The sequence below is a fragment of the Brachyhypopomus gauderio genome, chromosome 19 (assembly GCF_052324685.1).
Source record: "Brachyhypopomus gauderio isolate BG-103 chromosome 19, BGAUD_0.2, whole genome shotgun sequence".
In the NCBI taxonomy this organism is placed as follows: domain Eukaryota; kingdom Metazoa; phylum Chordata; class Actinopteri; order Gymnotiformes; family Hypopomidae; genus Brachyhypopomus; species Brachyhypopomus gauderio.
The window spans coordinates 10,723,285-10,739,856 of NC_135229.1; the positions used below are offsets into that span (position 1 = coordinate 10,723,285).

The window sequence follows — 16,572 nt, forward strand, 5'->3', positions numbered from 1 at the left end:
GGGTCCTCAGACAGCCAACAGGGATGAGAAGAGAAGAATGGACACAGATGGACACTGAACAGACTCTGTGTGTGTGTGTGTGTGTGTGTGTGTGTGTGTGTGTGTGTGTGTGTGTGTGTGTGTGTGTGTGTGTGTGTGTGTATATGTGGGGGGTTTGCGCATGCGTTATCTCCATGTTATCTCCTGCTATAACTCAGCCGTCATTTGCAAATGAATTAATGTGATTGTTGCAGTGTGTTGGCTGCTGGGCCCGTGCAGGGTTGGCCATGAGGCCGATGTCAATGTCTGATCTGGGACTGGCCTCGGTGTCTGATCTGGGACTGGCCTCGGTGTCTGATCTAGGGCTGGCCTCTGTGTCTGATCTGGGGATGGCCTCGGTGTCTGATCTGGGGCTGGCCTCGGTGTCTGATCTGGGACTGGCCTCGGTGTCTGATCCAGGGCTGGCCTCGGTGTCTGATCCAGGGCTGGCCTCGGTGTCTGATCTGGGGATGGCCTCGGTGTCTGATCTAGGGCTGGCCTCGGTGTCTGATCTAGGGCTGGCCTCGGTGTCTGATCTGGGACTGGCCTCGGTGTCTGATCTGGGGCTGGCCTCGGTGTCTGATCTGGGGATGGCCTCGGTGTCTGATCTGGGGCTGGCCTCGGTGTCTGATCTGGGGCTGGCCTCGGTGTCTGATCTGGGGCTGGCCTCGGTGTCTGATCTGGGGCTGGCCTCGGTGTCTGATCTGGGGCTGGCCTCGGTGTCTGATCTAGGGCTGGCCTCGGTGTCTGATCTAGGGCTGGCCTCGGTGTCTGATCTGGGGCTGGCCTCGGTGTCTGATCTGGGGCTGGCCTCGGTGTCTGATCTGGGGCTGGCCTCGGTGTCTGATCTGGGACTGGCCTCTGTGTCTGATCTGGGGCTGGCGTCTGTGTCTGATCTGGGGCTGGCGTCTGTGTCTGATCTGGGGCTGGCGTCTGTGTCTGATCTGGGAGTGGCGTCGGTGTCTGATCTGGGGGTGGCATGGTCTGATCTGGGCCTGGTGCCTGATCTGGGCCTGGCGTCTGATCTGGGGTTGGTGTCTATGTCTGATCTGGGGCTGGTGTCTGTGTCTGATCTGGGGCTGGTGGCGGTGTCTGATCTCCTGTCGGTGTCTGATCTGGGGCTGGCGGTAGAACTTTCTCCTTCTGTAACTCTGGCCAACCACAGCACTCCCACCTGGCGTCGTTCTTTGTGTTCAAGAGTTTCAATTTGTGGAGTTTGCGGGAGATAAATGCCACAATCTAGAGGATCCACATTGTCTCCCTCACTAATGTAAGGGGCATTTCTATTAGTCACAGTTCTAATTGGATGAAGATGAAAAGAAAGCAGCGCATTGAAGAAACCAGAGGGAAATATATCCCCCCCTCCATTTGTCTGTCTCTCTCCCCCTCTCTGTGTGTGCTTTCTCTCTTTGTCTGTCTCTCTCTCCATCCCTCTCTCTCTCTTCCCTCTATCTTCTGTAGCTTTGTTCTGGCTCCACTGCACTTTGGCCACACGCCTTTTAAATAGAAGTCAATTTTCTTTAAATTGTGGCTCTCAAATTAAATTCTCTCTGCCGTGGAGACTAATGGTGAGAGAGTTGTGTTTCTCCCTCTCTCCTCCTTCTCCCTCTCTCCTCCTTCTCCCTCTCTCCTCCTTCTCCCTCTCTCCCCCTCCTCCCTCTCTCCTCCTCCTCCCTCTCTCCCTGATCCTGGACGGCTCCAGTGGGAGTGCTCTCTACGTTTACCGCCTCCCTCGCCACACCAAGCAGCAAATCCCAGTTAATCCATTAAATCCCACAGTGTTTCTCCTGCGCTCCCCGGTGACTGGACGAGAATGGCTGAACACAAGTTTAGTGGCTCGCGAAACTCGCTAGTGTTTTTGAACTACAGCGCTGTACACCTCAGTTTCAGGTGTGTGTGTGTGTGTGTGTGTGTGTGTGTGCGTGTGTGTATGCTTCTGAGTATTGACTCTCCACTTGTGCGGAACACCGAGTGCCTACAGCGGTCAGCCCATGGATGTGTTTATGGTGAAGAATGCTAGATGTTTGAGAGGGAGGAGTTATCTTTGAGTGACACTCTAAATAAATACTGGGACGTCATTGTTGATTTGTGGTTTTGAATATGTAAAAGTTGATCAGAAGCCGCTCTGAGTGTCTCCGGCTATGTCAGGAGGCTTCTTCTCCACCCGTATTTCTGTAGATCTTCGAGTTCCTGTGGATTTAATCTCCTGTGGAAACAAGTGGCTTAATGAGCATCTACATGTTCCCCTTCGATTCTCCCTCAAAGACGTCCACGCCTGCTTCACATGCTGTCGTCATGTCAATATCAGCCTGATGTTGTACTCAAACGTGACAGCAGCCATGTTCGTGACAGCAGCCTCCACCCATCCCTCCACCCCTCCCTCCTCCCATCCCTCCACCCATCCCTCCACCCATCCCTCCACCCCTCCCTCCACCCATCCCTCCTCCCATCCCTCCACCCCTCCCTCCACCCCTCCCTCCTCCCATCCCTCCACCCATCCCTCCACCCATCCCTCCACCCCTCCCTCCTCCCATCCCTCCACCCATCCCTCCACCCATCCCTCCACCCATCCCTCCACCCCTTCCTCCACGTCCACTCCCTCGACCCCACCACGGTCAGCTGCTTTTTGGCCTCTCTGCCCAGCTAACTTCTCGTTTACCCTGTTTCCTTCACTAGGGGGCGTAGATGAGAGGACTCCTCCATTTTTGAATATTACATCTTTTTGATGTTTTTTTCTTTACATTCATCTGCATGTCATAGTGCTCAGTGAGATGCACCAGACGTGGTGCCAAATTTGTCTGATGTCATTGTGTGAGGTGTGTAATCTGTGGGGGGCTGGGTGAGGTGTGTAATCTGTGGGGGGCTGGGTGAGGTGTGTAATCTGTGGGGGGCTGGGTGAGGTGTGTAATCTGTGGGGGGCTGGGTGAGGTGTGTAATCTGTGGGGGGCTGGGTGAGGTGCGTAATCTGGGGGGCTGGGTGAGGTGCGTAATCTGTGGGGGGCTGGGTGAGGTGCGTAATCTGTGGGGGGCTGGGAGAGGTGTGTAATCTGGGGGGGGCTGGGAGAGGTGCGTAATCTGGAGGGCTGGGTGAGGTGCGTAATCTGGGGGGCTGGGTGAGGTGTCTAATCTGTGGGGAGCTGGGAGAGGTCTGTAATCTGTGGGGGGCTGGGAGAGGTGTGTAATCTGTGGGGGGCTGGGTGAGGTGTGTAATCTGTGGGGAGCTGGGTGAGGTGCGTAATCTGTGGGGGGCTGGGTGAGGTGCGTAATCTGTGGGGGGCTGGGTGAAGTGCGTAATCTGTGGGGGGCTGAGTGAGGTGCGTAATCTGTGTGGTGCGTAATCTGTGGGGGGCTGGGAGGTGCGTAATCTGTGGGGGGCTGGGTGAGGTGCGTAATCTGTGGGGAGCTGGGTGAGGTGCGTAATCTGTGGGGAGCTGGGTGAGGTGCGTAATCTGTGGGGGGCTGGGTGAGGTGTGTAATCTGTGGGGGGCTGGGTGAAGTGCGTAATCTGTGGGGGGCTGAGTGAGGTGCGTAATCTGTGTGGTGCGTAATCTGTGGGGGGCTGGGAGGTGCGTAATCTGTGGGGGGCTGGGTGAGGTGTGTAATCTGTGGGGAGCTGGGTGAGGTGCGTAATCTGTGGGGGGCTGGAAGAGGTGTGTAATCTGTGGGGGGCAGGGAGAGGTGTCTAATCTGTGGGGGGCTGGGTGAGGTGTGTAATCTGTGGGGGGGCTAGGAGAGGTGCTTAATCTGTGGGGGGCTGGGTGAGGTGCGTAATCTGTGGGGGGCTGGGTGAGGTGCGTAATCTGTGGGGGGCTGGGTGAGGTGCGTAATCTGTGGGGGGCTGGGTGAGGTGCGTAATCTGTGGGGGGCTGGGTGAGGTGCGTAATCTGTGGGGGGCTGGGAGAGGTGCGTAATCTGTGGGGGGGCTGGGAGAGGTGCGTAATCTGTGGGGGGCTGGGTGAGGTGCGTAATCTGCGGGGGGCTGGGTGAGGTGCGTAATCTGCGGGGGGCTGGGTGAGGTGCCTAATCTGCGGGGGGCTGGGTGAGGTGCCTAATCTGCGGGGGGCTGGGTGAGGTGCCTAATCTGCGGGGGGCTGGGTGAGGTGCCTAATCTGCGGGGGGCTGGGTGAGGTGCCTAATCTGCGGGGGGCTGGGCGAGGTGCCTAATCTGCGGGGGGCTGGGCGAGGTGCCTAATCTGCGGGGGGCTGGGCGAGGTGCCTAATCTGCGGGGGGCTGGGCGAGGTGCCTAATCTGCGGGGGGCTGGGCGAGGTGCGTAATCTGCGGGGGGCTGGGCGAGGTGCGTAATCTGCGGGGGGCTGGGCGAGGTGCGTAATCTTTGGGGGGCTGGGCGAGGTGCGTAATCTGTGGGGAGCTGGGCGAGGTGCGTAATCTGTGGGGGCTGGGCGAGGTGCGTAATCTGTGGGGGGCTGGGCGAGGTGCGTAATCTGTGGGGGGCTGGGTGAGGTGCGTAATCTGTGGGGGGCTGGGCGAGGTGCGTAATCTGTGGGGGCTGGGCGAGGTGCGTAATCTGTGGGGGGCTGGGCGAGGTGCGTAATCTGTGGGGGGCTGGGTGAGGTGCGTAATCTGTGGGGGGCTGGGGGATGGTCCCATCTGCTTACCTCTTAGTGCTGGAGGAACATGTGTGTTGGCCTTGGTGCTCAGGTGCACATCAGCGAAGGGTTAAACCCCAGCAGAGGTCCATCGGTGCCGGAGTGCTAATGCATCTCTGATGAGCTCTGAGCTAATGGGCTCTTCTCCCTCTCTGACTTACTCACTCACTCTATCTGTCTGTCATTCTGCTCTGTCTGTCATTCTCTGTCTCTTTCTGCCTGTCTGTCATTCTCTGTGTGTCTCTCTTTGTCTCTAGTGGAAATTGAATGCCTGCCAGAGCATTTTAACTTCTAATTTGGTTAGATATTCATCTTTACCCTGGTGAGAGGGCCGTGTGAATGACAGAGTGGGTGTGGATCAGAGATGCTGCTTCATTATTTGAAACTCATTAAATGACAACTCATGTACATGATTTAATTAATTATGCACAACATACAAAGAGAGCGAGAAAAAGTCTGATATGAAAATGACATGGACAGTCTGTCCAGACAGAATGGCCAGAGATGTACACACACACACACACACACACACACACACACACACGCACGCACACACACACGAGTGTCCAGTCAGTCTTTCAGTCAGAGCCCCAGTTTGACTGATTGTCCAGACATTTCCAATTTGCCTGTATTGACCAGCATGCAGAGGTCTGGTATTGCATTGAGTTCTGTTAACACTTTGACTCGTTTGTCCTCTTTTACTTAATTAACTACGGGTAAATAATGACCTCCTTACGGGAAGAGAGGGGGGCGTGTGTGTGTCCCCCCCGCCCTGCCGGGCTGGTGCCCCTCACGACCTGCTCTCACATACTTGGTGTGCTGCTATTTCATTTTGATCTTTTTTTTCTGCTTAATTGAACTTTTTCAGGGTTGGCTCAGTTTCCTGCGTGTTTCTCTAACTGTGTGTTTTCATTGTGGTTTTTCTTGAGATTAGTTGAGTAATTTCTATTGAGTCCCACATGAATTGTCCATCACAGTAACTGGGAAACCGCCCTCGTAATTGCAGTCAAAATGAACTTTATATACAAAACACATGGCGCGTTGTATAGTCGTGTTTAACGTTGGCCGGCGGTTCTGGCCGACGGTGGTCTGGGCTGATGTAGCTCTCCAGAGAGACCCGCTCGGCGTCTGGAAGAGAGGCGGAGCTGTTGGGGCTGTCGAAGGAGCGGGCAGGGACTGAGGTCATACTGTTGACCATCTGTGGCATCTGGGGTCACGACCTCTCTCTCTTCATCAGCTAGTCAGGTCTGTTAGAGCAGTGTGTGTCCCTCGACACACCTCCCTTCCAGCTCACGCTCGCTCCCTTTAACTCTCACACACTCCCACCTCTCCTGCTCTGTGTGTGTGTGTGTGTGTGTGTGTGTGTGTGTGTGTGTGTGGCTGGTCTCCTTGTGTTACACCAGCATTACTATCTGCTCTGCTTCGACTACAAATTGCGTGAACGGTCCCTGACACTTTTTCAATATCATTACATTAAAGCAAGTGGAGTTTGATTGATAACCTAATATTGGCCTAATGCAAAACATCAATCACAGCAACTATATTAATTATTTAATATCACAGACCTAATTCAGAAATCGATGAGATCGTGTTGACGGCATGGGGAAAGGAGAGAGTGAGGGATGGATAGCAGGGAGAGGGAGAGAGAGATGGAGAGAGAGAGGGATTGGTGGGAGGGAGGGAGAGAGAGAAGGTGGGAGGCAGAGAGAGATGGGTGGGAGAGAGAGAGAGAGAGAGAGATGGGTGGGAGAGAGAGAGAGAGATGGGTGGGAGAGAGAGAGAGAGAGATGGGGGGTAGAGAGAGAGAGAGAGAGATGGGTGGGAGAGAGAGAGAGAGAGATGGGGGGTAGAGAGAGAGAGAGATGGGTGGGAGAGAGAGAGAGAGAGAGAGATGGGGGGTAGAGAGAGAGAGAGAGATGGGTGGGAGAGAGAGAGAGATGGGTAGTAGGGACAGAGAGAGATGGGGGTAGAGAGAGAGAGAGAGAGATGGGGGGTAGAGAGAGAGAGAGATGGGGGGTAGAGAGAGAGAGAGAGAGAGAGAGATGGGTAGTAGGGAGAGAGAGGGCGGTGGTGGTGGTGGTGGGGGTCAGTGGTCCCCGTAGACCTGCAGGCCGGACGGTTGTATGGGAGGGTAGAGTGAAGGAGGTGGAATGAGAGAGGAAGAAATGAAAAGGTGAAGATGTACTCTCAGTCTGCCCGCTCGATACGGATCTGTATTCATTTGCCAATAATCTCTCCTTATTCTGCTCTCAGCCACTGGCCAATCGGGTTTGACGGGTCTAATTGAATTAGGGCTGCTTTGGGCCCCAAGGTGGTCTGGGGGGGTAGGAGAGAGAAGGAAGGAGAGAGAGAGGGGGAAGGAGAGAGAGAGGGGGAAGGAGAGAGAGAGAGGGGGAAGGAGAGAGAGAGGGGGAAGGAGAGAGAGAGAGGGGGAAGGAGAGAGAAAGAAGGAAGGAGAGAGGGAAGGAGAGAGAGAGGGGGAAGGAGAGAGAGAGAAGGAAGGAGAGAGAGAGAGAAGGAAGGAGAGAGAGAGAAGGAAGGAGAGAGAGAGAGAAGGAAGGAGAGAGAGAGAAGGAAGGAGAGAGAGAGGGGGAAGGAGAGAGAGAGGGGGAAGGAGAGAGAGAGGGGGAAGGAGAGAGAGAGGGGGAAGGAGAGAGAGAGGGGGAAGGAGAGAGAGAGAAGGAAGGAGAGAGAGAGAAGGAAGGAGAGAGAGAGGGGGAAGGAGAGAGAGAGGGGGAAGGAGAGAGAAAGAGGGAAAGAGAGAGAGAGAGGGAAGGAGAGAGAAAGAAGGAAGGAGAGAGGGAAGGAGAGGTTAGATTACATTTCAGAAGTTACATTAAAACTTTTCTGCTTTTTAATTATTGTTACTATTATTGGTGAGACAGAGAAGTACTAAGATATGAAGTAGTTACGAAATTTTATTCTTGTTCCATTAAAACTGTGATTCTATTATCTGTTAATATTGATGTTAAGTGCATTATTATTATTGATGGAGCGAGAGAGACAGACGGAGTCAGAGAGAGACGGACGGAGTCAGAGAGAGACGGACGGAGTCAGAGAGAGACGGACGGAGTCAGAGAGAGGGAGACGGAGTCAGAGAGAGGGAGACAGAGGGAGGCGGAGAGAGGGAGACAGAGGGAGGCGGAGAGAGGGAGACAGGGAGGCGGAGAGAGCGTCAGTGGTGAGGTGGTACCTGCAGAACTGAGATTCTCTTGTATGTGGTTAGAGTGTGTGTGTGTGTGTGGTTAGGTAGATTGTGTGTGTGTGTGGTTAGGTAGAGTGAACAGCGTAGAGTGTGTGTGAACAGAAGTTTGAGAGGGATGGTGAGAGGAAAGGGTGAGGGTGAGAGTAACGCTTACAGCATATTACAGTATACTACAGCATCGCCTCAGTAGTATACTACAGCATCGCCTCAGTAGTATACTACAGCATCGCCTCAGTAGTATACTACAGCATCGCCTCAGTAGTATACTACAGCATCGCCTCAGTAGTATACTACAGCATCGCCTCAGTAGTATACTACAGCATCGCCTCAGTAGTATACTACAGCATCGCCTCAGTTGTATACTACAGCATCGCCTCAGTTGTATACTACAGCATCGCCTCAGTTGTATACTACAGCATCGCCTCAGTTGTATATTACAGCATTGCTTCAGTTGTATACTACAGCATCGCTTCAGTTGTATACTACAGCATCGCTTCAGTTGTATACTACAGCATCGCCTCAGTTGTATACTATAGCATCGCTTCAGTTGTATACTACAGCATATTACAGTATACTACAGCATCGCCTCAGTTGTATACTACAGCATTGCCTCAGTTGTATACTACAGCATCGCCTCAGTTGTATACTACAGCATTGCCTCAGTTGTATACTACAGCATTTCTTCAGTTGTATACTACAGCATCACTTCGGTTGTATACTACAGCATCTCTGTATACTACAGCGTCGCCTCAGTTGTATACTACAGCGTCGCCTCAGTTGTATACTACATTATTACTTCTGAAATCTACTCAAGGTCTAGAATTACTCCATAATCATAGATACAAGTGAAACTGGTTCACCCCTCCCACCTTCTCTCTCTCCCTCCCTCTCCCGCGCTCTCTCTCTCCCTCCCTCTCCCGCGCTCTCTCTCTCCCTCCCTCTCCCGCGCTCTCTCTCTCCCTCCCTCTCCCGCGCTCTCTCTCTCTCCCTGTCTCACTTTTTCTACACATGTATATGTTGCCAGTTTTGCCAATGTGAATGCGTGTGTGAATGCGTGTAAATGAGTGTGTGTGTGTGTGTGTGTGTGTGTGTTTGTGTGCATGTGTGTGTGTATTTGATCTTTGTTTTTCCTCTGCTACAATTTTGAAATGTGCCAAAAATGCATCTATTATTTACTGCCAATTTGCTGGTTTAATCCGCCCAGCTCAGTCCTGCTGGGACTGATGCTCTCATTATTCTAATACATGCGTCTTTAATATTTAGCAGAATCGTGCTGTTTATCGTGAGCTGCCCGTGTCATGGTGATAATGGGGAATTATCTGGTTTTCGCTTACGGGCTCTTCAGTCAAAGATATCCGCCCTGAACCACGTGTGAGATTGTGTGTGCCTATGTGTGTGTGTGATTGTGTGTGCCTAATTAATAAGGCCAGTCGTCCAGCAGGCCGTGTGCTGGTGGGTAGAAGGGGTCGTTGGTGAGAGCTGTGGCTGGAGACCAGGGTCTGGCTGCTCTGTAGCGCCCCCTCAGGGTGGCTGAGGGGCAGTACGCCAGCAGCTACGCTCCGCAGACGGACGGAGAGAGAAGGCCTCCAGCCTCCTGTCTCCACTCTATAACATCATCATCATCTCCTTTGGCCTGTGATCACAGTCATATCAGAGGGCTTCTGGTCTCCATGGAGGTGTTCACCTGAGTGGGCCCGGTGGTGGAGTGTGTGTTAAGGTCCACTCTCTCTGATGCAGTACAGATCTTAGGTGTGTGTGTACCCTGCAGAGGGGGTCTATCAGAGGGGTTGAGAGTATATACGTGAATATGTATTGCATCTACCAGGCTGGGAATATCAAAGAGTCCACAAACATGAGACAATAGAACACCGAACACCCACGGCTTTTACCACAGAGCTCTTTGAACGAACACACACACACACACACACACACACACACACACACACACACACACACACACACACACACACACACACACACACACACACACACACACACACACACACACACACACACACACACACACACACACACACACACACACACACACACACACACACACACACACACTGGCATGTGTGAGTTCAGATGATTGGAACCAGAGCAGTGATGACACTTACAGTGGAGTAAATGTGTTCTTCTGTTGCAGAGATACGGACAGCATCGCGGCCAGGTTAGAACATCTGGTGAGTTTCTCTTTCTAGTCCACTTCCTGTCTTACCTTCACATCTTCTTACTCACACTCTTTCACACACACACCTACACTCACACCTTCACTCTCACTCACACACACTCACACCTACACTCACACAATCACTGACACTCCACTCTCCCTCACACCCTCACTCACTCTCACACACACTCACAACTTCACTCACACTCCACCCTCACTCACACACACTCACAACTTCACTCTCACTCACACTCCACCCTCCCTCTCACCCTCACTCATACACTCACTTGACCATACACCTGCACTGGCCTTGAGTTCCCTAGTTTAATTTCACTTTTCTGTGCATGGATGTGAGTGAGTATCAAACAGGAATATGCTCGCTCGCTCGCTCGCTCCCTCGCTCACTCACTCACTCACTCACTCACTCACTCACTCACTCACTCACTCACTCACTCACTCACTCACTCACTCACTCACTCACTCACACAGACAGACAGACAGACAGACAGACAGACAGACACATGTCCCAGTCAGCTTCTTCATCCTCTCTCATCCAGACATGATTCTGTGTACGTCCAACTTCTGACAGTCAAGTCTCTCTCTCTCTCGGTCCTCTGAAGAAAGGTAAAAAAGAAGGACCCTTGGGAGTCTTTAAAAATGTATCGTCCGACACTCCCTGGGTTTTCTGCCCCTTGTCTGATACGGGGTCAGAGAAGCATGCTCTGCCGTTAACGGGGCCCAGGGCTCCTCTGTCTGCCGGCCTGTGTGCTCCTGCCCTGTGTTTTCTGGGGGATGAATAATGGAGAGGGGTCACCACGGGGTCCACGCTCTCTGGGTGTACGGTCACCTGGCCCGGCTTGCACCCCGCATATTAACCAGGGGCCCCGGAACAGGCCACGCCACACACCTGACCCCGCTACCACGCATTTAAAGGGCCAGCGCACATATTCCTGTTTGATACTTCTGTGTTCTGTGTGTCATATTTCTACCAGCTATACCCAGGGCTCCCATGTCTTAGTGATGGTTAAACACACACACACACACACACACACACACACACACACACACACACTCCCACACACACACACACACACACACACACACACACACACACACACACACACACACACACACCACCACCACCACCTACCCACACACACACACACACACACACCACCACCACCTACACACACACACACACACACACACAACACACACACACACACACACACACACACACACCACCACCACATACCCACACACACACAACACACACACACCACCACCACCTACCCACACACACACACACACACACACACACACACACACACACACACCACCACCACCTACACACACACACACACACACACACACACACACACACACACACACACACACACACACACTCCCACATGATGGTGGAGGCTGGTTTGTATCCAGTTGTTCTGCACATTTCATGATGAATTGTATTTTTGTGATTAAAGGCAAGGGGAGAGATGGAGAGGTAAGAAGGAGGGGTAAAGGAGTGGAGATGAGGGAGGGAGAGAAACGACAGCATGAGGAGGAGGGAGAGAGGGAGGGAGAGAGTGTATGGTTATGAAAGAAAGGAAACGAAAGTACGGTTAGGAAAGAGCAAGATGATTATAGAGGGAGAGGGAGAGAGCGCATGGTTATGAGAGGATGCATTGATTTATAACTCTATAAAAAGCAGAGTGAATTATTGAAAAGAAGATTACATACATAAACAGCAGGAATCAATATGTCTGCACTTTTGAAGTTTGCTATGTACTTGGCTAAGCTAATGTTTAAGAGTGCAAATAGAGGCATCACATTCTCTCTCTCTCTCTCCCTCTCTCTCTCTCTCTCTCTCACCCACCTACACACAGTCCTCCCTCTTGCTCTCTCTCTTTCTCACAGACACACACACACTCACACTCTCTCTCACACACATGCAGTTTCTCTCTCTCTCTCTCTCTCTCACACACACACATGGAGTCTCTCTCTCTCTCTCTCTGTCACACACACACACACACACACACACACAGTATTTTTCTTTCTCTGAGTGAACACTTTTCAAAGTTGTACGTACTCGTACAAATAGGGTTGCAACGGTATGAGATTTTCACGGTATGATAACCGTCTCAGAAAATACCGCGGTATCACGGTTATCACGGTATCACAGTTAGTTTGTATATTATTAAAAGATACACTGACCCTTAAAGAAATTACAACAAGTTTTTTTTGTTCAATTAACTATTTATTGTAGAAACCTGCAACTATTGTATACAAAATGTCTCCTTTAAAAAAATAAGCTGTAAACATGTTTATATAAATACTGCAAAATTAGAGAAACCTAAATCATGGATTTCATTACAATTATTTAAGTTTAAATTATTTAATATCTGACAAACTCAGCCTGGGTCAGTGTCTGATCAACAACTGTTGTAAACGTCCGTTTTACTGCCAAGTTGGAATATAACCAGATACTGCAGAAAGAGAGGATTTATTTCTGACATCATCACAATAGAGATTTCTATTTTAAGGCTTTCACACCGAGTCTGGTTTTAACATATGAAAAACAGGCACGTTAGAATTTGAAAATGAACGCATGTCAATTAATGGCGTCTTTCACATCCAATGAAAGCAAGGACCTTAAAAAGCTAGAATTATACTTTCACTAGTGACCGTAGCGCGCGACTCCGCACAGTTCTTTTGTATTACGTTAACAAATACGAGCCTCTTGTAATTCCAGGACTAAACGTGAAGAGAAACGTGGAGAGAACGTGAAGACGTTAAGATTGGGCGTTTTGAAAATAAACAACCATTAAATAATGTGATGAAAAAGCGAATTATTTCGAGTATATGTATAAATATGTAACTTTATTAAGTTTAAGGTGCTGGGAAATATTGAAACGGACCTTTAAAATGACGTACAGGTGCTTTAATTCCACCTTATAAAGGTGTATGAACCCTGCAAATATGACTTTGTTCATTGCGCTGAGGCGCGGCGCACGCAAAGTTACAAAATTCGAGAGGTGCACGACCTCGCTAATCGACAGCGCGTGAGACCCTCGCGCACGGGCGGAGCCACCGCGATTACGTTATTTTTGCCGCTGACATTAGTTTAGCTTTTTTTTTTGTTAAAAAATTTGTTAAGTCTGATACACGTTCTGCCATTCTCACCGCTGTGCTGAGTAGCTGAACCGGAGCGGAGTTGCGCATGCGCGGGTCAGTTTCTCCGCTGGCTTGCTTTTTACCGGTAATAAGCAAACGCACACGGTATGATAACCGTGCATTTTAATACCGTGGTATACCGTGAAACCGGTTACCGCTGCAACCCTACGTACAAATGGCCCATACATGAATGCACCACCACACAGACGTGCTGCTGGGTGAGTGTACAGACACTGTTCGGTCAGAGCGGGTGACTAAGTCCAGGTTTAGGGTTTAGGGTCTGGGGTGAGGACTAACCCTAGTTTATTCACCCAAGGTTCCTGTAGGACTCACTGAACCTGGCAAGGCCCAATCCCACACCAGTGCCTCAAAAAAGGAGTGAGGTTTATTATTCTGGTGGATGTGTATTAAATGTACTGTAAGAAGTGTGTGTGTGTGTGTGTGAGAGAGAGAGAGAGAGAGAGGGAGAGAGAGAGAGATTGGACGTGTGAAGTTACATGCAGAGCAGATTAAAGCACAGCTAGAGATGTGTGTGTTAATATTTTACCTTGAAAGAGATGAGGTGGTTCATACATACAGAGAATGACACACACACACACACACAGACACACACACACAGAACTGTGTTTATATGTTTACACATGCACAGCAGTAAATTTCTACTGGTATTTCAGTGCTGCGCTCCAGGCGTGTGACTGTATTGCCGCTGTTAGATGAGGCTGTAGTTGACAGGAACCTGCCGTGATGAAGACAACGATTACCATCCCAGATGAAGAGTCATAAATAAAATACTGTCCCCTACTGAGGGATTCGTGGCTCTAAATCCCTCTGTCATCCATATGTACATTTTCCTGACACACTCACACACACGCACGCGCACACATCCTGTAAATATGAAATGGATGAATTAAAAAGTCCTTCAGGTCTAGTGTTAATAGAGGAGAGACGACTCAATGAAGTCGTAATCCAGACAGCCTCCTCCATCTCTGTCTTCTTAAAAACATATATTTCTTTACATTTTTTAGCTAACCCCATAATTATTTCTCATCTCATATAAACCCCTCTACAGAATCCAAAAAAAAAAAAAAAGATTTGGAAATGTCCGGAAACATATCCGCCTGAGAATATCTTTGTTCTCACGGTTAGCCTTGACTGTTGAAGAGGTGCCGTCTGGCCCGTTTAGCCAGACGCCGCGCGGATTCGCCCAGATTCAGACTCGGCTAGAGCAATTAGCTTTGTAGCTTTGTATGGGTGTGTTGTGTTTTGTTTTCTGTCTCTCTTTCTTTTTGATGATTTGTGTGTGTTTGGAGAGAGAGAGAGGGGGTTTTAATTACTCCCACCATGCCCCTCTGTCACGCCACTTCTGCGTTCGTCCTGCCCCCCCCAGTGACGAGCGTCTCGCGCACGCCAGCGCTAATCAGGCCAGCCGCGCAGCTGCTGAGGGAGGAACGCTACAAAAGGCGCTCGTGAGCCGAGACACGAAACATCACATCCATGCAGATCAGCGCGGCCGCCGCGCTAATTAAGCCTCCGCCCGCCCGCACGCTCCTTCGTTTGCGATTAATCCGTCAGCGCCTCTGTCCGGAGACTCCCCGCCTACAGGGGGCGGAATTCACACCCATCGCCCTTTTCATTCTTTTAGTGACACCTGGATGGGGAAAAAAATGACACAGCCTGCCAAAACATGGCATTATTTTAAAATGAGCTTGCAATGTGGCCTCACCCCTCCAGGGGGCAGTGAACACAGGAGTGGCAGTGGGCGTGTAGTGGCAGTGGGCGTGTCTCTAATGTAATAATGGGTGGGGTGGAGGCCTGGATGGGGGAGGGGCTTCTCACATTTTGGTGTGCTATATGGCGAGCTCCTGCACAGCTAAATGACTGAGTCAGGGGCTTGACCCCTGACCCCATGGGCCTGACCCCTGCCCAGGTGCCTGACCCCTGCATGACTGATGGGAAGAGAGTGCCACACCACAGCTCTCATAACCCTCTAACTGCCTTTCTACCTGTCTCTGTCCTTCTCTCACTTTAAGGTTCCTTCCTCCCCTCCCTCCTTCCCTACCTCTTCCCTTCTCTCCATCTCTTCTTCTGCCTCTCCCTCTCTCTCTCTCTCTTTTACCCTGTGCCCCCTTTCACTTCATCTCTTCCTCTCCCTCTCTCTCCTTCCATTTCTCTCCTTCTCCCTCTCTCCTCTCACTTTCTCCCTCTTCTCTCTCTTATTCTCTCCTTTCCCTCTTGTTCTTTCTATCTCTTCTTCTCTTTCTGATGTTCTCTCTCTCTCAGCCCTCCTTGTATCTCATGTTCTTGTTCTCCTTCTCTCTCTCTCTCTCTCTCTCTCTCTCTCTTTCTCTCTGAGTATTTGTCATGTTTTGCATTGCAGCCTCTGTGCAAAAGAGAAAAAAAAGAAAATTCAACAAAAGAAATATTGCATTAATTTTCGAATGATGATATTGCATTTAGCATGAGGCCCTCGTATATCACGCGTGAGGAACTAGTCCCCTACAGTGTGCGTTTAATCTTAATGGTATCGCTGGATGTCAAGGGCACGGAGGAAATTAAATCGGAAAGTGCAGATAGACCAAAGGCGATATTATCTGGCCGATTGCGGGTTTGATGGGTATTCCAGTGAGTTTCATTTTGGGCGCAGGGCGGGCGGATGAGTTAGCAGCTCCATCACTCCGTCACGTTCAACATGATGTATGCCAGCCGAGCAGCAAACTTTTATTTCCTTAATCTTCTATTCCTTTAACAGGCTCTCACTGGTGAAACACACACATGCATACAAACACACATGTTCTCTCTCCCTCTTCTTCTGTACCAACCCCCATCCCAATCTTTCTCGACCTCTCACTCTTTCTCTCAGTCTCTTTCTTCATCTTGCTCTCTTTCCATCTTTCTGTCTCTCTTTAAGAGGGTGAATTATTCCTGTTGCTTTCCATCCTGGCTTCACTCATGTGTAGGTGTCCGTTTCCTCTTATGTGATTTGTGTATTGTCACATACACATTTCATCTCTGATGCATCTCTCTCTCACACACACACACACACACACACACACACAGCAGCGGTGCTGTGTGAGGAGGAAGTGACATTACCAGCACAGCAGACGGTGCAGGCGAGGCGGGAGACGTCATTACTCAGTCTTGTTTACATTCGAAATACGTAATGAAATCTCGTTGGCAATAATGAAAGGAATAAAGTTTGGGAGGTTGCGAAAGTGGGGAAGTTTGAGTACAGCCTGACAGTGGAATAACACCCTGGTACTAAATAAAACACACGGGTAATAAAACACCCCAGTACACCCTCACGGTGTAACAACACCCCGGTACACCCTCACGGTGGAACAACACCCCGGTACGCCCTCACGGTGTAACAACACCCCGGTACACCCTCACGGT

General features: G+C 50.5%; 1 protein-coding gene across 3 annotated transcripts in view; it reads left to right on the forward strand.

The window, feature by feature from the left end:
• Positions 1-16,572, forward strand: part of rsrc1 (arginine/serine-rich coiled-coil 1) — a 119,633-nt gene that overhangs the window by 41,247 nt on the left and 61,814 nt on the right. For all 3 annotated transcript variants that reach the window (XM_076981005.1, XM_076981007.1, XM_076981006.1), the window contains exon 5: positions 9,982-10,018. In XM_076981005.1, the coding sequence (XP_076837120.1) occupies positions 9,982-10,018 (37 nt within the window). The remainder of the gene's footprint in view (positions 1-9,981; positions 10,019-16,572) is intronic.